Genomic DNA, 23,804 nt, shown 5'->3' with positions numbered 1-23,804 from the left:
GAAACCACCCGTTTAAATCAACGGGCACAACACTAGTCTTCAGTGGCGTACGCTGAAATTCTCTCTCTTTTTACATACCTCCTTTATTGTCGTAGAGCCTTACTTAATGTGCACGAGCAGGATACCAGAGGAACAGGCTGTTCCTCTTGTATCCTGCTCGTGCACATTAAGTAAGGCTGTACGACAAAAAGAGAGAGAATTTCAGCGCACGCCACTGCTAGTCTTATATAAAGGGTAAAATTAAAAAAAAATGGGCTGCTTCGACTTAAATTTCGTCGTTCTCTCAACGATGTGAAAAATATATATTTATGTATAGGATATTGTGAGAATTAAAAACGCATTGTAAACTTTAAAATAATTTATTTCCGACACGTCATCCCTACAAAGTTCCAAAATCCAGTTCTAGTTGAAAAATGTGAAATAAATAGACGGTGAACTGATTTACAGACAGTATGATATAAAAACACATTTCAAGGAAATATATTTATCACGATGAAAATACATACGTATAATTTACACGATTATGATTAAATTAACCTTACGCTGATTATAATTATCTATTATATATATATATTATAAACTCGCAGTCGAAATCATTTGCACGAATGTGCGAAAAGATGTGAAACCGTGACGATGCAAATCAAATGAAAATGCGACAAGTGGGCGCTTTGAAAATATAAAATTCGCCTGCACATTCACATTTTCGACTGTTTATTTTTTATATTATTTCTAAATGCATACATCAATTTTTTTTAAATATACATCATGTATTTAACATTTATGATAGGAAAAAAGAACACATTAACAATCAATAACCAAACTGTTGCAGTCTCATAAATTCAATAGTTTTACTTTGGTCTTTTATTACGAAAACGTACTTTTTTTTTCTGTTTTTCATTGCGAAACAAGTCTCAAATTGGAAGGGGAGAAAATAAAACATTTCAACACCTCATTAAGAATAAGTAACACCCAAACACTTCTCAACTTATCGAGCCTACGCAGACCAATCACACATGTACAACGTTACCAAATTGCCAAATTGTACCCTTTCCACCAAAACATCTAACAAAATATTTTAATTAAAAACATGAGAATGTGTATGTGTGTCAGTGGCGGCTCGTGAGAATTCAAAGTGAGGGGGCTGCGGGATGAATGGGGCTGTAGTAGCTCGTTGACCATACCGGTGACCAAATGCAAGCAAAAATAGCATCCATATTTATCATACTGGGAGCCCATGTGAACGACAATAGTATAAATATATACTATACTGGGAGGGCTGCAGCCCGCAGCCTATATGGACGAGCCGCCACTGATGTGTGTGTGTATTTATGTAAGCACACATTTGAAATGTCTATCGATAAATAATTAAAATACGCCGTCTTAACACGTTCAACCCTGGCGTGTACCACCGGTGGCCACGCGGATAGTGCTATAGCAGACTATAATTTTACGGTTCCACTTCATTGAGCACCCCAACACTAAAATTCTAAAGATTTAGGGACAATTCATTATATAAAGTGATTTAATGCCGTCACGCGTAATTGGGTACCAATACGCGTGACAGTGCCGCCACATGGGCAAATGTATGAAATCATACGCCGGGCAGAATATGTTAAGACATATCTGAGCCTTTGTAATTACATATGTATACCTATAAGTTTTTAGTAATGAAGTTGAATTCAAACGCTTAATATTATACTAATATATGCTGGAATCGATACTGAATGCCTTAAATATGGCTAATGAAAAAATATTATTAGTCTGAAAGTAAAATAAATAAATAAAATAGTTCTATTTTGGAGCTTATTTGTAACAACTTAAGCTTTTTTTAATTAGTATTTGAACAATAAATGTATGTTGCATGAAATTCGCAAGCAAACTGTACGCAAAAGAACATAACCTAAAATAGTATGATGTATTTTAGGTTATGTTCTGATGTAATTCTTCATTATTGTGAAAATACATTTCACCAGAACAATAATCGTATGGTAATTAACAATTTACCAACTTCCATGGTTCAGAAGTGTAACATTTCATGTGTGGATGTGTGTGTGTGTGTATGTGTGTAAGTGTTTGTGCACTTAAATAATGAAATGTTTTGAAGTATTGATTAATTATATCACACTTTGTTGCTTTATAAAACCGAAGAACGCTTTCTGAAACCATCCCTCATTTCATTACATGCTACTTTTTACGTTTGTTAAAACAAATAACAAAGTAAAAACATCACACTAAAAGTCGATAAATAATTTCCTATGGGTTTTTGTTTATGTTTTGTTTTATGATTATAATTCATTGTGCTCGTCCGGAATAGTCGTCTCTTCGGCCTCCTTGGGCGTTTCAATGTTGGATGCCGGCTCTTCTCCATCGCCTGACGATTCGACCGGCGGGGGTTCAATCACTTCTTCGTCGACCTTTCCACTCCCTTCGGTAACATTCTCTTTAGGCACTGGTAGCTTCTTCGGTCTCCAAATCTTCAATTTATTCAACAAATACTTCACCTCTCTATCAACTTCGCTCATCTTCTCTGTCAACGACTTAACAGTCAGCTTGATATCTTCGTGTTTTTTGAGTTTATTTTGCTCGGCCACCATATCGGCGACCCATTTTTCAACATCGTCGATCGTCTTAGTCAAAACCTTTATTTCAACATCGGTGAATATGTCTTTATCTGGGTTCACATCTTTGGTGAAGTTTTTAGCAGTGCCTAAGAACGATTTGGAGTTGTTCAATATGTCTTTAAAGGCAGCTAGAGCTTCCGGTCTTTCATTATGTTCCCAATGCTTTGAATAGATTCCATTAGTCAACTTCTTCAAACTTGCAAGTTTATCTTCGTATTGTTTTGCCGTGGCGTCCGATCCGTCATCATATAACCATTCTGAAACGTCTGAGCAGGATTTGAGTATTTTTTCTATTTCTTCAACCTTACCGCAGTCTTTAAATTCCTTCATCTCTAACTTAGATTGTGTATCTATTACGAAAGCTTCCAAGCTGTTCAACGCCGTTTCTCTCCTAGTCCTTTCCTGATCGTGCTTATTCAACTTATCAAGCTTAGCCATTGAGACTTTGTACTGATTTTCAGATAAAATAGGAATGGATAATAAAGATTCGGTAATTCCAATCTTTTCTTTAAGATAAACAATCTTGGGTTTTAAGACTTTGGCCTCGCCGGATTCTGTAGAATTGCCTTTAGCAGTGCCGTTAGTTTCGACTTTGTCAGTAGGCGGTTCCGTTGCTTGCTCAGATTCGCCACTCTGTTGTTCACTTTCCGTTTCTTCACTATCCGAAGACTTTTCCTTTTTGGGTGTGTCTCCACCGAAGAGTTTACTAATGGTGCTGCCTAATTTAGCAAAAGAACTCTCTTCTTCATCTTCCTGTTGCTCTTCCGGCGACAACGTCTTCTCGGCGACCAGCTCCACGTTTATCAACTTCAACAAACCAGAATCGTCCATGACAAAGTGTGCTTTGATACCTTTAGATTCTACATTGGGTCCATCAGTTTTAGCAATTGCATCGGCGACTCCTGTCAAAGCCACTCTCGTAAGATTCAAAGAACCTAAATTCTTAATCTCTTCAGCCGGCAGATGGTCCAAATCAGCATAGTTAACATTGAACGAAAAGTCTGAAGCGTGCTTATTGAAAGTGATGACTTTCTTTTGAGGATAAGGATTCATCAGACCGAATAGAGTTCTTTTAACCTAAAAAACGAAATCAATTTAAGCAATTACATACACACACATTGCTTTAATTACTTAATGAACACGGTACATACTTGTCGGACTTGGCTGTCATTATCACGATCGAATTGCACTTGGATTGGCAAAACTATGGCATCTTTTATGATAAACTTTTTGACTTTGAAACCGATTGAAAGGTCTGCTGCCCTGTATGCTGCTCCCATCGCGGCGGCTTCATCAGCGTTTATATTCTTGCTCAAAACCATGTTGACTGCAGTTTGCAATATTTCCTGAACTTTCGGCACTCTCGTCGCTCCACCGACCAATATAACCTGACTGATGACGTCCATTGTCAAGCCGGCGTTCTTCAAAGCGGTGTTCACAGGATTCGGCACTCTCAATATTAAGTCTGCGCACATTTCTTCGAGCTCTTCTCGTTTTACCTGAAATATAATAAAATATATTAGTATATAGAACGAGGACGCGACAATTGGTGCAAGTCCAAAAGATTCAACGACAAAATGTACCCGAAAAATGTAAATGACAGGTGTTCTCAACCGTATCCAATATTTACTTATTTAAATTGAAAAATAATAATTTATAATTAACATTAAAAATTTAGGATTTTTGAACATTTTGTCGCTTGAACATTATTTCCATGGACATTTTGTCGCGGGTACAATTTGTCTGTGCACTAATTTTCGGGTTCATTTTGTCGTTGAACCTTTGGACTTACACCAATTGTCGTGTAACCATATAGAACAGATAAGCATCAATATATGAAGAAGGACACTTTTTTGATTTAATCATTACCTGGATGCGGAAATCTTGCTCGTCCAAGAGCCCTTCGATTTGGGCATAATGATCAGCATTTGCCGACAGAACAGTCTTAACTCTATTGGCTTCTTTCAGAAGTTTAGCCATAGCTCGTGGATTTTGCGTGACATCATTAGGGGTTTTCTTCATTTCGTTAAACTTCGCAGCCAAATGATCTCGAAGTCTCAAAGAAAACATCAAACCTCCCAAATTTCTAAAACAAACATAAAAAACATTAAAATAAACCGTACAACTCGTCAAATTAATCACCCATCAAAATAATAACCTATCATATCCGACACCGATGACCTGCAACTGAGGATGGCTTTCGACGAAGCCCCTCTCCTTAGTCTTGACGACTTTGTATTCAACGATGGAGACTTTAGTACTCTGGGCACCCATATCGTAAAACATGACGTAGTTGGCCGACTCGTTGATCTCTTTACTTCTAAATATGCCGTAGTTCAATGCGATGGCTGTGTGATCGTTGATGAGTTGGAGTACTCGGAGATCGGCCATCTGAGCAGCGTCGAGCATAGCGGCACGTTCGGCATAGTTGAAGTAGCTTGGAACAGTGATGACACACTCGGTGATAGGCTGACCTGGAGACGAGAAAATGGTAGCGGTAACATCACTGATACATTTAAACGAGGACTTTGAAGATATGTATGAATGTATGTAGTATACCGGTACTGGCTTGAGCGAATTCTTTGCCCTTGTGGAGCAGTTGGGCGATGAGTTCTTCAGGTGTGAATTTAGTGTTTTCATCGTGATTGAAAACAGGCATTCCCCGTTCGGGATCGGCAGTTATATCATAGTGAGGGAACAGTTTTCTGAAACAGTTTCAGTTGATGTATTGTTCAAAATATGTCTGATTTTATAGTAGATTTTGATACTTACATGAATTGTTGGACTATTGGGTTGTCAAATGACTTTCCGAGGAGATCTATTAAGTAGCTGTAGCTGTTTTTGGGGAACCGTACTCCGATCGAGTGAGCGTCTTCGCCGAATGTTCTCTCGCCGTCTCGGTATGCAATGGTGGCTGGTGTTTTCCTTTTAGATTCTTTGTTTAGAGCCATCTCCATCGGTACGCCTGGTGATACGATTCCAACTTTCATCCACTCGGAGCCGATATCCACAGACATGACGGCAGTGGAATACGTGCCCGGAACATATGTGGAGCACCATATCAATGTTACTATCCATAATATGTTTATCTTCATCATTTTGAAGCCTGAAATGAGAGTTATATTAGGATTAAAATGGGTAAACAACTGAAATTAATATCATATCAGTTTTTTTTTTAAATAAATTTTCATGTGTATATTTATGTATGTATCGAAAAAAAAACCAAAATTGAACTTAGAAAAAAGATTAAATTCCCAAGCGAAACCAATTTTAGATAACTTCATTTGGGTTTTTATGAGAAATAAAAAAATGATATCATATTCAATGCTGAAAAACAATCTGATTAATTAGATAACATTGAAAAGATTTTTTAAATATATAATAATAATGATAATAAAGAAGGTCAAATATTTTTATGAACATAGTGATCAAACATTATAAAAAAACCAAAAATTACTCGATCAGTATATTTAGTTATTATAACTAAATTTAGACATTAATTTAAGACTGATTTAAAAAAAATTGAATACACGCCTTTTAAAAATTCTTCCAAAAAATAACCAAAATTAAACATGGCTATGAATCAAAACCAAAAAAATATTCTACCTATATCTTTGATATGTTTCATTTGAATAACTATTACTATTTGTGCAATTGACCCAATGACCCAAAACCAAAAACATTTTTTAAAAATCCACAAAAACATGGATCAATGTGATTTCCATGTCTGGTTTGCATCATCAAAATATTTGTCACAAAACATACTGTAAACTTTGCACAATGTTCATTCTCAATATTTGTAGTAATTCAAGTTTCAATGCGGGCAAAAAAAAACCCGTATTTTAGGGTAACGTTATTAGGTTGGTTTATGGTCGTAGGGCAGGTTATGTTCAAGATGTTCAATATACCGTAAGTGACATGAAATAATGTTTCAACGAATAATGTGAATAGTGCGAAATGTACCGTTATGTGTGAAGTGTGATGGGGGCGCAGGGCGCAGGACGAGGGGCGGAGCGCTAGGGGGCGCAGAGGCGCTCTCGAGCCTCGACAGATGACAAGTGGAACCCCTCGGTCTGTGGTCTGAGGATTGAGAGACACGTCAGGCCATGTGGACATGAACACCGGTCACTGCGCAAACCACATGCTCCGCAACCGTGGTGCGTGAACGTTTATTTTTCACGAATAATATCTTATTGATTTGCTCCGATGACATGTCTTTTTTATTTCTACGTGGTCTCGAGATTATAAATCAGCAAGTTGATGATTGACATCAATTTATGCCTAATCTCTGAAAACTTCATGCGTTTAATATTTTTTCGAAGGTATATTATATTGAGTTTGTTTAAACTCCAACAAGCATATTTAATATGATTCATGGTCATATTTATTAATAAATGATCATAGAAGTAGAATGCATAGAATGGTCATTGTTAACAAAAGTATCCTCTAAAGTCATAAGAGAGACAAGAGAGAGAGAGACCAAGTTTAGCAAACAATGAACAAACTCTTTTATAGCAACATTTTTGGAGGCTGAGAGCGATTTCATCGGGGCAGAGGTTGTTCCGACTCACAAACCTTTCCAACTGGCCTTTCACTCAGACCTTTCACTCACGCGACAACTGGCTCACGACAGTTATTTTGACAAATATGTGGATTTCCAAAAGCATTTATTTAGTTCCAAAGGCTTGTTTTCGGTCAAATACTGATACCACCAGTATCGGTACTTCGGTAATGTCCGTGAGCCAGTTGTCGCGTGAGTGAAATTTCGTGCGCGTAACGCCGTTAAGTGAAAGCTCCGTGAGTCAGTTTTCGCGGAACCATATATTCTTGTTATGAATTTCTTCAGAATCGTGGCTCTTTTTCAGAATTTTTTCCCCTCTCGTCTGCCCCGGTGTCACGACAACTGGTTCACGGACCTTTCACTCAACTTTCAAGACCACTCTATACACGCTAAAATATGTACAGTGGTCATCCGTGGAAGAAAGACTAATAAAACGATTAATTTTGTGTAGCCTTTGAAATATTTCGTTGTTCTGGATTGTATTATATGATAATTAACATTTAGTTGGAAGTTTTTTTGTCATATTCTTTTCTAATGCTCAACGTATACTCGAAAAAAGTTTTTTTTAAGTGGTTTTTCTTTGCTTTTTTTGAGAAAACAGAATGAAAAGTGATAATGGTTAATGATTTTGATTGGGCCTATTTTATGATAATTTTAAGTCAGGTTATTTTATGTCAATAATTTGACTTAAACTCACTATATATTTTTTTATTTTCTTTCTATATTAATAAAATGAGTTCCAAATAATGAATCGAGTGTAATTATTTATGTTGTTGACTAAACTAAAGATAATAAGAATAGGATAATAATATAATAAAGATTATAAGAAACTAAATGTAATCAAACAACGATTTATGTAAATTTGAATAGTAACCGTTTGAGTATTTATTAGGTACGTCTGATGAAAAACTACCACAAGTCAGTATTATCAGATCGTCATTTCACAATTTAACGTTCATAGGCCGTTAATTTTACCACATCAAAGTAAGAATGTTGACGTATTTAAAGCTTCATAGATATTGAACGAGCTCTTAAGTTTCGACTGAAATTATATGTGACACAATCGTAAGGCTTCATTGAATTTATGGGGGAAAATGTTTCAATTAATAATTTGAATTTACACACTTTGAGAATCGAGGTTCCGGTGTGGCGACTCACTATTGGTTGGCGTGTCCCGCTTTGCAATCTGATTGGTCCACGGAACCGGCTGTCACACCCGCGAAACACACCACTTTCACCATGTAAACGAATCATTTCAGTTTATTGATATAATTTTAATTTAAAAATATATAAACAGCAACCCAATGAACAAACCAAAAATTTGTAAAAGTTTTCTTAATAATATATATATGACTGAATATTAAGAATAAAACTATTTTTAAAAAGTGATCATAGATGTCACTAAATTTTAGAGTACAGAATCGTTATTTTTAAATAAAATTCAATTTTTTTTTTACAAACCTCTTATGTTTCACTTACGATTACAATGCTGAAAAAATTTTGCCTCTTATCCGATCGTTTTCATACTTTGTTTAATTTTATCAAGTTTATTTTATTTGCCTACGCTTACGTAAAATTTGAGTCTTTTTTTCGTTCTGAATTATTATAATGCCATCAAACGATTTAAAAATGTCGCTGTTCACACGTGGGAAATGAAACTAAGTTAATTATTTTCTTAGTAATGCATGGATAGATGACTGAATATTAAGAATAAAACTGTTTTTAAAAAGTGATCATAGATGTCACTAAGTATTAGAGTACAGATTCGTTATTTGTAAATAAAATTCTATTGTTTTTTTTTATTTGATCAAGTTTCTTTTTATTTGCCTACGCTTATATAAAATTTGAGTCTGTTTTCGTTTTGAATTATTATAATGTAATCGAATGATTTTAAAATGTACGTAGGCAATGAAACTAAGTTAATTATTTTATAATTAATGCATGGATAGATGACTGAATATTAAGAATAAAACTGTTTTTAAAAAGTGATCATAGATGTCACTAAGTATTAGAGTACAGATTCGTTATTTGTAAATAAAATTCTATTGTTTTTTTTTTGTTTGATCAAGTTTCTTTTTATTTGCCTACGCTTACATAAAATTTGAGTCTGTTTTCGTTTTGAATTATTATAATGCCGTCGAACGATTTTAAAATGTACGTGGGCAATGAACTAAGTAAATTATTTTCTTATTAATGCATGGATATATGACTGAATATTAAGAATAAAATTATTTTTAAAAAGTGATCATAGATGTCACTATATATTAGAGTACAGATTCGTTATTTTTAAATAAAATTCAATTGTTTTTTTTTATTTGATCAAGTTTCTTTTTATTTGCCTACGTTTACGTAAAATATGAGTCTTTTATTTTTGTTACGAATTATTATATTGCCATCGAACGATTTAAAAATGTCGCTGTTCGTACGTAGACAATGAAACCAAGTTTAATATTCGATTTAGAACACAAACACAAAAGAAAAATTCAGTGAAAGTTATTAAATTTATACAGACGCTGTATAATTGCGATGTTACACGTAGCATGTTCTACAAGCGTTCACTTTCAACGGAAAATTTATTATTATCAAAAAAAAATATATATAAGCAAATATCTCGACTAGTTTACATACGTATCTTTATCGCTGCGGTATTTATTGTTTCCAGTCTTATACAGTTTGTTGACTTATCAGTTCAGCTCCGGGCGAATTTGACCCTTATCCTTAGCACAATCATCAAACGTGATTAAACAGAATCGTAAATATTCCAATCGCATTAAATGCGCACATGTGTATATGTATGTACGTGGATAGAAAGAAAATCAAAATTTTCTTCCAGAATGAAAGTGTTATAAAAATAAAAGGGGCAATCCCGAGTTTTTCGATACTGGAAATTATAATGAAAAAAAAAACGTAATTTCCCTGAAAGATTATATGAAAAAGCTTCGCGATCACGCAACGAGCCGACTAAATTACCTGAAGGATCTTGATACTGAGGCCGAATTAGGCACTCGCAACTATGAAATTTTAATTAATAAAAGTTAATTCTCCTTTTGTTTCTTATCGCACGACCGACACACAATAAAGTCGAGTTTATCTTCAGATAATTTCAGATAAATATATTCTCGGCCTCAGATCGCTCGTACATAATAATGACCGCGTAAAATTGATTGGCGATTGACCGGCCCAACAGTGGAATGACCCTGCAGTTTAACCCTCTAACGACGTTTCGTTCATTGTCATATATATACTTATATGCACATACAAAGCTTCTATAGCCCTTTGAATGCTGACCAACGTCGATTGGCGTTTTGCCAACAAGTCCATGGGCGTGAAAAACGCCGATTAGCGTTGTATTTGCTAAGCCTTTAAAGGTAGCATTGAACATGGGTCGTGTAAAGGTCTGTTCATACCTATCCAGCACGACCCGTATCCTGCAGGTGTCATGCAAGTGCGGATAGTATTCTTTGGTACATTATATGGACGTATTCATACTCCATTCGCGCATGCGCATTTACGCATTCATGCGCGTCCATATATAATGTACCAAAGAATACTATCCGCACTTGCATGACACCTGCAGGATACGGGTCGTGCTGGATAGGTATGAGCGGACCTTAATCCGTGTCAATGTTTATAAAGGCTGGTTTACGCCGGAATTTCTGAATTTATAACCATAGCAGAATTTCCCGATGGAAATCCTCAACTGCTGAGTATTTTACATTGTGGCTTGGCATTTAGATTGTGAGCATTACATTTTAACAACAATGAAGAAGATGCAACTAGTTTTGGAAAAATGCATTCATTAATAGACTTCTTTTATTAATTTTATATTGTTCCAAGATATATTAGAGAGTCTATAAACACACCTTTACAAAACTCGAAAAACTCGGCGGTAGTTATGTAGGATTTGTTTGGATTAGCTACAATTTTTTACATACCTCCTTTACGTTTCACTTACAATTACAATTCAGGTCAAAGTTTGCCTCTTATCCGATCGTTTTCATACTTTGCCTTATTGCTTATTTTGGTCATCAATGGATCCTCCGCCATTACGATGGTGCAAAAAAAACGTGTAAGACGCGTTTGAAATATGCCTGGTGAGATAGTCGTTGACGTTTATCCACCGTTTTTTTATTAGTTTTAAACATAGATGGCGGTAGTAAAATAAAATTATTGGTATTATTATTCAAAATAATAATTATACCTGCTTTCTATTGGATTTCTAAATAATTCTCGTTGGAAATGTTGGCAAAATTTTTACCGTGGCGGGCTTTCAACAGAAAAGACGTCAGCACTCAAAGGGTTAATACTGCTGGTTAGAATTGGATATTTGTGATCGTTTCTTATCAGAGTTTGCCAATTTATCTGATTTTAATTGTTGAAACGGTTCCTGAAAATTGGCAAAAATCATTCTATCTGCCGTCATATATATATCTGAATTTGATTTATGTACGATATGTAAAAAAATATGTACAAGTCTACATAAATCTATAGATGTTTCAATGGATTAATTAATTGTTAATTTGAAATACAGTGATTTATGAAATAAAAATGCTGCAATGTTTGTAATTAATTGTCTAGGAAGGCGCATTGGGTCTACCTATCAGGCCTTCATGGTATATGTTTATGTAAAATAAAATACGAAACTTGTTCGTAATTTTGTTTTGTAAATGTGTTTGTTGCGTGCGGCTTTGAGGGGCTTCGCACCCTGAAAGCTTGTATAAAATGTCTTGTTTGAAATGTCATGTGTTATACATATGAAGGAATAAAATAATACAAATAAGAGCAGGTACAATTATTTTATATATTTTTTATTTTTATCGATACAATTTCACAAATGGTCTTTGTTCATGGCGTTCACAATCATTGTCATCAATTAAAACAAATAATAATAGTAAAAAACCGTTTACATCATCAGTGTCATCGTATAATAATAAATAAACAGTGGATATCAAAAAAAAAAAAAAAAAATCATAATAAATCAACATCTGACCATACATATCACTTTTTTTAAGAAACAAAACTTTTTAAATTTAAAAAAAATCGGTAACCATATTCAAAAATTTGGTAATTATCTTTACAATAATAATAATAATAATGATAATAATAGTAATAATAATCGTTAACTAAAAAATAATAACACTATTTCTCACTCCTGATTCGTCGTCGTCATCGAATAACTAACTATATAAAACCTCTACTATTTTTTTTTTATTTTTGTTTGCAATGTACATGTTTTTTTGTAACTAGCAATAGTTTTAAATATTTTAAAAAATCTACATTTATACATCTTTATAAAACAACTGCTACTTTTTTTTTTAAATTTAATTTATTTTTATTTTAATAATATTTACAGGTTTTTTGTGTGAGTTTTTATTTACTTACAAGTTAGGTATAGTTGTTTTTTTTTCATATTTTTTTCAATTATTAAAAAACTCTCCAATCAATTTAAATTTCTTTCGTAACTTCATTCCACATGCGGAAGGTAATACATATGTATTATAAAGTATAAAATACCAATACAACGAGGTAAAAAAAGGCGATAAATTCATTTTTTAATTCTAATGAAACCTTTCAAAAAAAAAAAAATTATAATAAAAAATATTTTTAAAAATTTAGCTATTTTTTTTTTTTTTTGGAAGGAAATGTAAAATTTTCCCGCAAGTTTGACACGAAAAAAGAAATACAAGTACACAATGATCGTTTGATTGACCTTTGTCGGCAGGAAGTTCAAGTCACCGATGACTACATCATTTGTGCACCCACGCGCTCCTGACGGCCCAAGCAAGCTATGCCCAACGACCATAACCGCAGTTCACGTTAATCGTAAATTCAACTGGTTCGCTCTATAAACAGAGCCGCTTCCGATAGACGTTGTAAATAAGATCAAGTTTAGAATTGAGTGTCGACATCAGTCGAGATCGAAAAAAAAAGAAAAAGACACTCGAGTCGAGTTTAATTCGAAACAAACAAGCAATGAAAATAATTGAAACGTTTTAACCCCTTCGGCCAGTGTGCATATACAGGGTTGGCTACAATATGAATACGTTCTCACAATAAAGCCCCGGGTCCATTGAAAACGGACCGTTGTTGTATAAAGAAGGGGTTGATTAAAATATCCTCCGGTGCTGTGCACGTACACACGTGCAAATTCAATGTGGGCTAAAATAATCAAAAAAATAATAGATTTTTTTTGTAAAAATTGAAAGGTTTCATTTTTAATTACCAACAGCGCTTCAATGTAAATGAAAAAGTTGTGCTCAATCTCAAAAAATCAAAATGTGATAATACAATAATAATAACAAATGATAATGATGGGTCCCTGTTGAATTTCAAAGGCAATTATTAACAATTAATAATATAAATCGCAAAGGGCTCCAAAAATCATTTCTTCAGGCATTGTGATGTTTTTTTTTTTGTATATATTTCATCAAAGGCAAAAAGGCTCTATACAATATCATATATATAAAATTTGTGCTTTTTATGTAAAAAAGAAATCAATAGATACAAATAAAAATGGATTTATTTATTTACGTTTTGAATGAACTTTATAAAATAAATAAAAAAAATCTAATTTATTTCCAAAGCTATAAAAATCTATTTTGAATATATATATATATATATATATATATATATATTTTTTTTTTTCTGTAGAATTTTCAGATGATATATGTATGTATGTATGTAATAATGTTCTGTCAAATATTTTATTTATTTATATATTATATATTCATAGAACCTAGCTTTTCAACTATTTTATATAATATATATATATACAAAATTGACAATTAATTATATGTATATATATTATAGTTGGTATGTACTAATATATAATAACTTTCAATATAATTAACGTTACTTTTTTTTATAATATTAAAGTGAATTTAAATCTATTCATAATATATTTAACCTAACTTTGTGAATATTTAATTTAATATCACAGACATTGGCATAAGTCATAAATGAAAAATAATAAATGAAAACATTATAATAGTAATATATTGTTTAAATCAAAACAAATAATAGTAATTAAAAAAAAAGGACCAAATTAAATTATTCTAAACATGTATGTATATTCGTTTGGTACTGATTTTTATATTTAATATTATAACAAAAAAAAGCTGTTACTATATCCTTTTTCACGATTATTTATTGATAAATTAAAAAAATGATCACTATTATTTACTGTATATTTAAATTGAACGATGTTTTGTTTATTTATTTATTTAAATTGACTATTTTGTAGTAATATATGTAGTGTTGGTCCTTGGCTGCAATTTTTTTAATGAAAAATTCAATGTATAATTTTAATACTTATAGCATATAGCATATAGCCAAGATTTTATTTATGAACACACGTGATTTTTTTTTTTGAAAATGTAGATTAAGCAACAAAATAATATGCAAGAGTGTACTTTGACCCAATTTATTCGTAATAATTATTAACGTTTTTTGGCAAAATATAAGTACAAATGATCAAATTTAAAACAAATCAACAATAAAAAAATTCAAACTTTACGCAAAAGATTATATATGTATGTATATTAAACAAAAAAAAAATGACTAACTTCACAAAATTAAAAAAAAAATAGTGTTTCATTTATAATATGATATAAAAAATAATCAAAACCCAAAATTCGATCGACAGCTCACAGAAGCAGAGTTCAAATCTCAATAATAATATAATAATAATAATAATTTCCTATAAAATCCGCCTCTGTGAGTCGCGCGTCACAATTCGCAAGGATCGCATTGGGTTTTATTTTTACAAAATATATAAATTATAATAATTTAATAGTGGAATTAGGAATACATAAAGATAAAAATCTCCATACGTAAAACAGATCGTTCCCGTCAAATTTCGACGGGACACTTGTTGAGCAGCCACAGTTTCTGGCATACGTGGCGGTATTCCAGACGCTGCCGGACCTTAATTTTTGGACAATTTATGGTGCAATCGAAAGGATGAAGTCCAGCAGCGCGAAGCTGGAAGGTTGTTCTTAGGGATCAGACTACAAAATAGGGGGGGCAGTGTCTCTGGGGGCTCACGAGGCTGAGGGGGCGCGTGCTCCATGCAGCCACGGCCTGTGCAGGCGCCCTCATGTCTCCAAAGAAGCGAGGAGTCCATGGAAACCAGACGATTGCTGATCGCCCAAGATAGCCGCCTGGCCACAGCTGTCACTACTCAAATATCTCGTCCTCACATCACCGTCACTAACCAACTTGTCTCCTTTGCCACAATAGTACATCAAGTCCTCCCTGTCGCATACGTCCTTGTTGTCTTCCAGCCTGAGCGCGTCTAGTATGATTTCAAACTCAGATTTGCTCGCTCGTTTCTGCACAAACTTGTCATCTTCGACCTTCGGAGTCCTTTCGCTGTCCTGCTGCAGCAACGGTTCCAAATAGTCGCCCGAGGAGTCGTATTTGACCCGCTTGGCGACCGGTTCGCTGGGGAAGCTGTTCAGTGTTTGAAAGTCGGATTTGTTTTGGTTGAGATCCGTGTCGAGCTCCAGCATCTTGTCGAAGCCGTTCTCGAACTCTGCTGTCTTCATCTTCCTACTGTCTAATTCGGCGTTGTCGCTTATTTCAGGCATACTTCGAGCAGTTTTAGACTTTTTGCTCGATTCTTCGACTGGGTCGTCGTCTACCACGTTCAGCAGGACGTCGTCGTCGATGGAGGAGATCAATCTGGGGGTGGGCGGCATGTAGAATTGAGACAACACTTCGTGAACGTCACAGTCCTCTACTTCGTCGAAGGACCTTTTCCTCGAGCGACACCTAGAATTGACGCTACTGCTGTCCGATTTGCAAAAACTATAATCTATACTGTCCGAATTCTTAGAACTATTAACACTATAACTGTCGGCGCGATCGCCGAATGCCAAGTCTAGAGAGAGTTCATCCGTGAGCAGGGCAGGTGTAACACTCATGCACGGTTGACTCGATACGAAATTGTTCAAAACATCCTCGTTGCCACTCCTCAAAGGGTTTAGAGAATTCACAATGTCCATGTCCTCGGAGAGCATCTCGTGCTCTATGGAGGGCATGTTGGCATCGATGGCGCTCAACTCCTTGTCGATGGACTCCAAAGCCTTGTCCAACATTCTCTGCTTCTGTTCCGCATTCGGTGTTCCTCCTCGTCTGTTGCGACTCCTTGATTCGTCCTCGTCTCCACGGTTCGCGTTCATCATATGCTTCATCTGCTTTTCTCTCCGTACTTCATCCTGGAGCTTGTAATAGGTGTTGTTGATGCAGACGGATCGCCTCAAGTTTCGGTCGGGGTCCTTGATCTTCTCGAGCTTCTCCGTACATATCTGGATAACTTTCTTGCGCTCCTCTTTGGCGCGAAGTTTTGCCGAGATCATGGAAGGTTTAGGGCGGTTGCTCCTAGGAGGGAAGCTGCGGGATGGACCGAATATGTCATCGCTATCGGGTGGAGCCTCCACCGCCAAGGCGGAGGACTCCAGCGCCGTTGGGGGCGTCATGCCCGCGTCACAGGTCAAATTCTGGAAATAAAAGAAAAAAACCAAATTAAAATCGAGTAAGAAACCAAGAAACTTAAATTTAAACCAACTGCTGATTTGACCTCACAACTATCTAAAACGTAATCTAAGGTAGTTTCAAATATGGCACTAATGATAGTATCCACCATATGCCTCTTGACAATGTTGCTCTTTGAAATCGAACCATAAAGGAGAGAAACCCAAAACTATCAAATTAGGCGACTTAAGTCCCAAAACTATATGAGATGTACTAAAGTTTTTTTTAGACTTTGACTGCTGGATAAGTTAGGTTGATTTGATTTCACACCAAGCCAATTATTCGCTTCATAAATTTCTTGGCACACATTGCCCAGTAGCCGACAGTGAGCGCCCGCCATATGCTTGCACTTGCAAGCAATCAATAGCAAGTGCAATATTTTCACTAGAGTTTAATCTGCCCGATTCCCACGGACCAAAGTTTGATTAGGCAACACCTTTGGGCCCTCATGCTTCAGCAGTGTCGACTTTATTATCGTTTCGGTAGAGTAGTCGGCTTTACGCACCGTTGAAATTGGAAAGGACTTAGAAGTCCTAACTTGTATAGTAATTGTAATATGTTTCGAGAGTAAACATGGTGAGTTCGCTCCGTCTGTTTTTAAAAGCGTTCCAAGTAATAACATTCGAGTGAAAAGACGAACGAACGTCCACTGACCCACAAACCCAACGAAGAGCTGGATTTCGTCAAGTTTGGATTGATAATCATTTCGGGTTAATCACAAATTGAACGGTTTCGGATAGGGGTGGGGGAGGGGGGGGGGGGTAGGCTTCTTTCAAATAATCGTGTTGACTTTTAATTTGATACATTATTTGAGCAACCTTGCCGTAGGCCGTCGGCAAACTTTCTCTTCCACTCGAGCGAGCTCCGAGCAAGAGGCCCCTCATCCCGATTTTCGCTTTTTTTCCGAGACCTCGGGTCTTTGGACTTAATTGGGCGGGTGCGAGCACGACGCGCAGCGAGCAGATGAGCTCCGTTAGCATCCTGGGTACACACACACAGCTGTGAACCGGTAACGGGTTCTGGTTCTGAGACTTCCGCGAGACTTATGCCAAACTAGTATGGCGACTCGAGAGGAAATTCGGAACCGGCCGGCAAGGTGACCGACATACGGACAACGCAATGCACTCACAATGAACAATTTTCGTCTATGCGATTTCGCCTCCCAAGGTAAGTGTCGTGACGCGGTCGCATACTGGTGTGACGTCACGCGAGTTATTTTCGCGCGCTTTGGCGCACACAAAGTGAACCGTTCCGCGGTCTCGGACGAAGCGAAACGACGAAAAAGTGATCGTCGGTCGTACCGTCGGTTCGCAGGAACCGATCGAGGGTGCTTCCGAACCGAAACAATAATTTATAGCGACGGAAATCGATTAACCGTTTAGTGGTGCTGCGAGCTCCGAGCGGCGCGTCCAGCTCGGATCACCGTCTGCCGCTAACTGTCACGCCAAATGTTCGTTCATAGTGAAAATGGATCGTCGAAAACCTGATATGCCCTATATATGCATATATATAAACATATATATGTACTCTTTTTTTTTTTTTGTTTTGCATTATGTATGTATGTAGATAGGAATCGTATCGTTCGAACGGTACAGTACCAAGTATTTGCAGTGTGCTAATTTTTTGAATTAACGAGTGAAGCAGCTAGAGCGTGTCTTATTTCAGAGTGCTCGACAACTCCTAAAAATTCATATTTATATAAAAAAGTGATTCAAAACTTGTAGATCAAAAATATGAATTTCGAAATGCATTTATCATATAAAATATATACATACATAGTACTACAATTATGACACCTGGATGATCGAGTATATGCATAATAGAACATCGATTCCAAACCAGGGTACATGACAGGTGTTTTAAGGATACGCGAAAAAACATTGATTATTTTTGTATATATGTAGGTATTTTGCCAAACTTTGTATGGGGCAGATTTCTTTATTGTTGCTAATTTATAAAAATCGTTACAGAAGATTTGTCTATTGAGCTACTATAATGAAAATTTCAATAGTTATGAGCTCAGTAAGTGTAGTTAAAGGGGGGGGGGGGGGAGTTTTCGTATTTATTTTATCCAGCGGCATGGAATAGTGGTTAGTATATTATGCTTTCAAGCAGACTGGTCCCGGGTTCGAGTCCCACTAGAGTCCTGCTGCTGGCCAGACCTTGGTATACGACTCCAGGTTAATCGTTTCTTATCGGAGTTTGCCAATTTTTCTGATTTTCATTGAAACGGCTCCTGTAAAATTGGCATTTCCTTCCTATCTTTCTTGCAAATTTCAAGTAATTCAGCGTCTTGAAGTTCGCCAATTTGATTATAAACAGCTGCAAAATTTTCTCCATAGATGTCACTGGATGTTTGTATGAATTCGCGTTGTATAAAATGTTTATGTGTATTGATTTTAGTGCATCTGTTTAAGTGCACTCGTCGCTTTGGAGCGATCTGTAAATGCGAGTGTTCGCGTTCTATGAAATAAAAATTATATTACAACAAAAAAATGATACGGATGTTATAGTTTTTGGAAATGGTATGACAAAAGAGGTTGAGAACTGGCGATATGGAAGAAAAAAGTAGAATAGTAGATACATTGAAGGTGGGTTCTGCAAGTTTTGGTGTCCAAATTTTAAAGTCAGCAAACTGAGGGCAAAACAGTCAAACAAACAACAATTATAATAAAACGAATAGGCAAATAGTCAAGTCACCTTTCTAACGGCCGAAAAAGACATGGCGTCACATCGGTTTTTAGAGATTTTGGAGATACTTTCGGAAAGCGCGTAAACCGCTTTCCCATGAGATTATGCGACAGGTCAAGTTGAGCAATCTAAAAGTGCAGGAATGCGAGTTTAGAATCTGAAAAGTGCTACACTTGCGTTGACATTTCGCAAGAGGATATACGTATGTACGCGTTGAGTTTGGCGAAGGCCGACGAGAAAACGGTTCAACCGAAACTATTCAACCTTTTCGCTGCACCACGAGAGATAAAATGAACGGAAAACAATTAAAAAGTTCACGTGAACGATCGCAAGTGCTGCGTGCGGATTGAAGTTCACAAAAATTCAAATTATTCAAAGAAGATTCGATAGTCCATGGCCGTGCGCTTTTTTGCGTACTTTTTTTCGTGGCAAGTGATGACGAAAGTGTCAACGCGTCACTCATACTCTACTACTAGCGAAATACAGAATGTGAAAGTTTTTTTCTCTAAAAAAAAAAAATTGAACCAAATTATCAATGGTTTGTATTGACAAATTTAAATGAATTTAATATGTGCTCTTTTTAGTTGATTTTTTTTCGGTCGTGTCTGTTATGTGATCCATGGTGAAGCGAAGAGTCGGCCAGTTCGTTCAGTCACTTCGCTCGTCACTTTCACCCGGCGAGAGAGCAACAAAGCAAAACAAAAGAAACGGAGAGCAACGAGCGGTGCGACGATGTGACGACATTCTGACACCGAATTAGATAATTCCGTCATTGAAATTAGTTAATCGGGAAAAATGAGACGATGAAAACGAGCGCGACAAGGGACTGAAACGTGTACGAAAACTTTCAGGTGTGGGCAAACGTTTCGTTCGTCGTTACGACACTTTTCGATTTTCGATATGTGTACACGCGCGCGCACTCCCAGTAAAAGTACAATGCGAGAGAAAGTGTGGCGAAAATTCGACATTCAAATTTTGCAGCTCGTTGCAAAATAACTCACCCTAATAAAATGTGAGTTTTTCTTAACTATCGACCGTATCGCACATGCAAATTAGTGGAAGTGTAATTCAAAAGACAAAGAGAAAACGATTTTCACTATAACGCGATGACATTAAGTTAAGAAAAAAATGGTCGAGTGTAAAAAAATGCTCCGGTAATGCTAGAAGCTTTTTGTAGTTGACTTCAAACCATATTTCATAGTGGGGTGGGGGCTGCAGAAATGAATCGGGCTGTTGTTGCTCGTTGACCATACCGGTGATCAAATGCACACAAAAATGGCATACATATTTTTTATTTTTATTTTGTTTCAATCGAACATGTATGTACACTCTACTTTACAGATCGAGTGTACTAATACAATAATACAAGCATTTTATACAATACGAATTCCTAATTTTTTGTAGCATTTTATTATAGAAATTGAATAACTTGTGATTTGTAGGAGAGATTGGTAAAGAGATGACAATTTACAGGGACCGTTTCAATGAAAATCATAAAAAATGGCAAACTCCGAAAGGAAATGATCGACATGGAGTCACAAACCCAAGGTCTAGCCAACAGCTACTAGTGACCACTTCACTCGAAAGCATAATATGCTAACAACTAGTCCACGCTGCTGGTTGGTTATGTACTATACTGGGAGGTCTGCAGCCCGCAGTCCATATGGACGACAAAAATAGCATGCATATGTACTATAATGGGAGGGCTGCAGCTCCGCAGCCCTCATGGATGAGCTGCCATTGCTTCAGACTATACTATACTATACTATTTAGATACAGATTCAAATTAGATCCAACAACGAATATGGACAGTATTTAACCGGAACTCGCAGAACAAATCTGTCAGTCATGGCAAGCAGATTAAGATCTGTGCACACCAGGACGTTGTAAACAGTTAACGAAGGTCAAGAACAAGTCGACTAATTAACAAGTCAACGACTGAAATTTTCAACGAGCGATCGAACGAAGGTGAACCCTTTCGCCGCCGCCATTTTTAAATCGCACGACCCCCGAGTTTGGTGCTTATTTCGGTCACGAGAGCGCAATGTCTGACACTTGGGGGTGATCGGTGGTGTTGTAATGTGGATAGAGGATTCGTGTGGTGTCAACCGGTTCGCCGGGCCCCGAACCGGTTCGCCGATCGGTCGTCTGGAATTTCGCAGCAGCACGTGCGTCCCCCAGCAAGGACGACATGCACTCTATGGTAATGAGGACGACACTCCGACTGTTGAACTTTGGCTACGAAAAGGTTTGCGATCCCTACTATCGCAATACGACCTGCATCGATGGACTTTGGCTTTGCTGACACTAAAAAAAGTTGTGCATATAAATTAAGTCCATTAAACTGACATATTTTTTTTTATTCAATTCATTTTTTGTACTATTCAAATATAATCAATTCTCTTCTGAAGGGAATTTTTTAATATATACATGTCAACTATGTAGGTTTTTTAGTGTCAGAAATTTGAGCAGATTTAAAACTTCACTTTTTGAAATGTATTTATTGTATGTAAAGTGCTTTGAAAAGTACGCATTTGATCGCCTTCATATAAAACTGCATTATATGTAGAATACGTGAGTAAAAAGTTTATTCCTGAATGTAGCTTAGTTTGTTTTTTATTAGCCTCGCAAATCGGGGCGCTCTTTTTACTCCACCTTGTATATAAATATTTTTATTTATTTACATACATATTAGCCACAGTGACATTACAGAATATGCGTCACTGTGACCTGATATTATAAGCATAATACAAATACTATATATACATATATAAGAAAATTAGCGAGACTTCTATGTTATAGATAATAAATTTTTCAAATCAAATTCAAATAGTGGTGACATATGTAGTGGGTAGGATGGTTTTTACCAATTTGATGGAGGAATCGCTTCAACAATGAAATTGTCAAACTCTGATAGGAAACGATCGACTTGGAGTCACAAATATTTAAGTCTGACTAGCAGCATTAAAGATTATACTCAGATGACGGGATCGAACCCGGCGACCTCTCGGTGCTTAGTATCAACGCAACCACCGAACTATGCTGCTGGCATGTAGTAAGTATATTGAAAAAAAAATCCCCTATAGTCCATTTATTGTTTGAAGAGACTTAGAGGTAAAACGTACATGCTGTCTTTCAGTGCTTCTCGACCAATAGCATTTCGTATAGGCAATAGAACATTATACGTACGAAATGCTATTGGTCGAGATGGGGTGAAAAGCGATATATTTAGTAGTTATGGAAAAAAGATAATTGAATTGATTGAAATAGCAACGGGTGGGTCACGCAGCTAGAATAATGGACGCAAGAAGTGCTCGAATGGTACCCAAGAGAATCTAAAAGGGTGCAAGGAGGGGCCCAGAAGAAATGGATGGATGAGAATTGCCCAAAACCAAGTTGAATAGAAACGTGTTGGCAAGCCCGCCATCCAGCAGTGGACGGCGAATGGCTGTAAATGATGATTATGATGATACAAGCAATGACAAACGGCGAAAATACTCTTAAATAATGACAACGTAAGGCTAAAGTATTTTCTAAATATTTTAATAAACAATTAAATTATAAATTAATGCTTCTGACAATGATGCAAGAAGAGGAATAAATTCATAATATTGTATTAATTATGTGAGGATATTTACAATAATTAATACATCTTAAAATTATAATATATGTATATGTACGTATGTACTTTTAATGATTAATGATAATGGACAGATGTTCATAACAGAACAATCAAATATTATTTCAATCGACAATACATGTGTAGATGGATGTACATACAATCATATTCCGAATGTTTTATATTATTAATTAAAAACAAAATGGCGGCATGCTGACAATCAAAATGGCAGCTGGAAGACAGAGAAATAGTGAATCTGCAGTGATCTTTTAAACATACATAGATATTCGTATCAATCAAAATGTATCATGGGAAATATGATATTCAATTTCATGGGATACTTTCTGCAGTGCGCCGTGAGATGTCGCGTCGGTCGCGAAAGAAACGGTAAACATGTGCAGACGATAAACACGCCAGACCAGATCCAGAGAGGTGCAATGAACACAATGAGGCTTTTAGGGTTGTCGGCCCTATATGCCGCGGGGCTTTGAACCTTTCCGACCGTTTTACTACACGATAATTTCGACCTTCTAATTCATATGTTGCATACGACTCGGTGTATGAAATTAGGCTTCCAAATTATTAAATCGTGTATGTACGTATAATGAATTTTGCATCATATACACAGAGCCTACTTACTTAGTTGTAGAAACGCATACAAATCGTGTACGAAACTGGACGAGGAGCTTTTGGAAGATTGGGCAGGGCTGTGGAGGCGCTAATTAGTGAAGTAAAATATATAAGAGAGATAATGAGAGCCTATAATGCAAAATTT

General features: G+C 36.1%; 3 protein-coding genes across 3 annotated transcripts in view; all 3 read right to left on the bottom strand.

Annotated features, from left to right (window-relative positions):
* Positions 1–344: 344 nt before the first annotated feature.
* On the bottom strand, positions 345–6,785 carry Grp170 (hypoxia up-regulated Grp170 co-chaperone protein). Its single transcript, XM_077433754.1, has 7 exons — positions 6,585–6,785; positions 5,394–5,727; positions 5,181–5,326; positions 4,780–5,095; positions 4,491–4,707; positions 3,773–4,120; positions 345–3,698 (listed from the first exon to the last, which is right to left on the bottom strand). The coding sequence occupies exons 2-7, from the start codon at positions 5,717–5,719 to the stop codon at positions 2,286–2,288; spliced, it is 2,766 nt and encodes a 921-aa protein (XP_077289880.1). The 5' UTR covers positions 5,720–5,727; positions 6,585–6,785; the 3' UTR covers positions 345–2,285.
* Positions 5,811–6,760, bottom strand: LOC143913771 (uncharacterized). The gene is made up of 2 exons (XM_077433758.1): positions 6,194–6,760; positions 5,811–6,128 (listed from the first exon to the last, which is right to left on the bottom strand). The coding sequence occupies exon 1, from the start codon at positions 6,735–6,737 to the stop codon at positions 6,429–6,431; it is 309 nt and encodes a 102-aa protein (XP_077289884.1). The 5' UTR covers positions 6,738–6,760; the 3' UTR covers positions 5,811–6,128; positions 6,194–6,428.
* A 7,767-nt stretch (positions 6,786–14,552) lies between the features above and the next one.
* The window catches only part of LOC143913765 (uncharacterized), a 58,331-nt gene continuing 49,079 nt past the window's right edge, over positions 14,553–23,804 (bottom strand). The window contains exon 2 of the mRNA XM_077433751.1: positions 14,553–16,685. Within this exon, the coding sequence (XP_077289877.1) occupies positions 15,279–16,664 (1,386 nt within the window). The 5' untranslated portion in view covers positions 16,665–16,685 and the 3' untranslated portion in view covers positions 14,553–15,278. The remainder of the gene's footprint in view (positions 16,686–23,804) is intronic.

This window comes from Arctopsyche grandis, chromosome 6, assembly GCF_051622035.1.
Source record: "Arctopsyche grandis isolate Sample6627 chromosome 6, ASM5162203v2, whole genome shotgun sequence".
Taxonomy (NCBI): Eukaryota; Metazoa; Arthropoda; class Insecta; order Trichoptera; family Hydropsychidae; genus Arctopsyche; species Arctopsyche grandis.
This window is presented reverse-complemented; position numbering and strand designations above follow the sequence as displayed.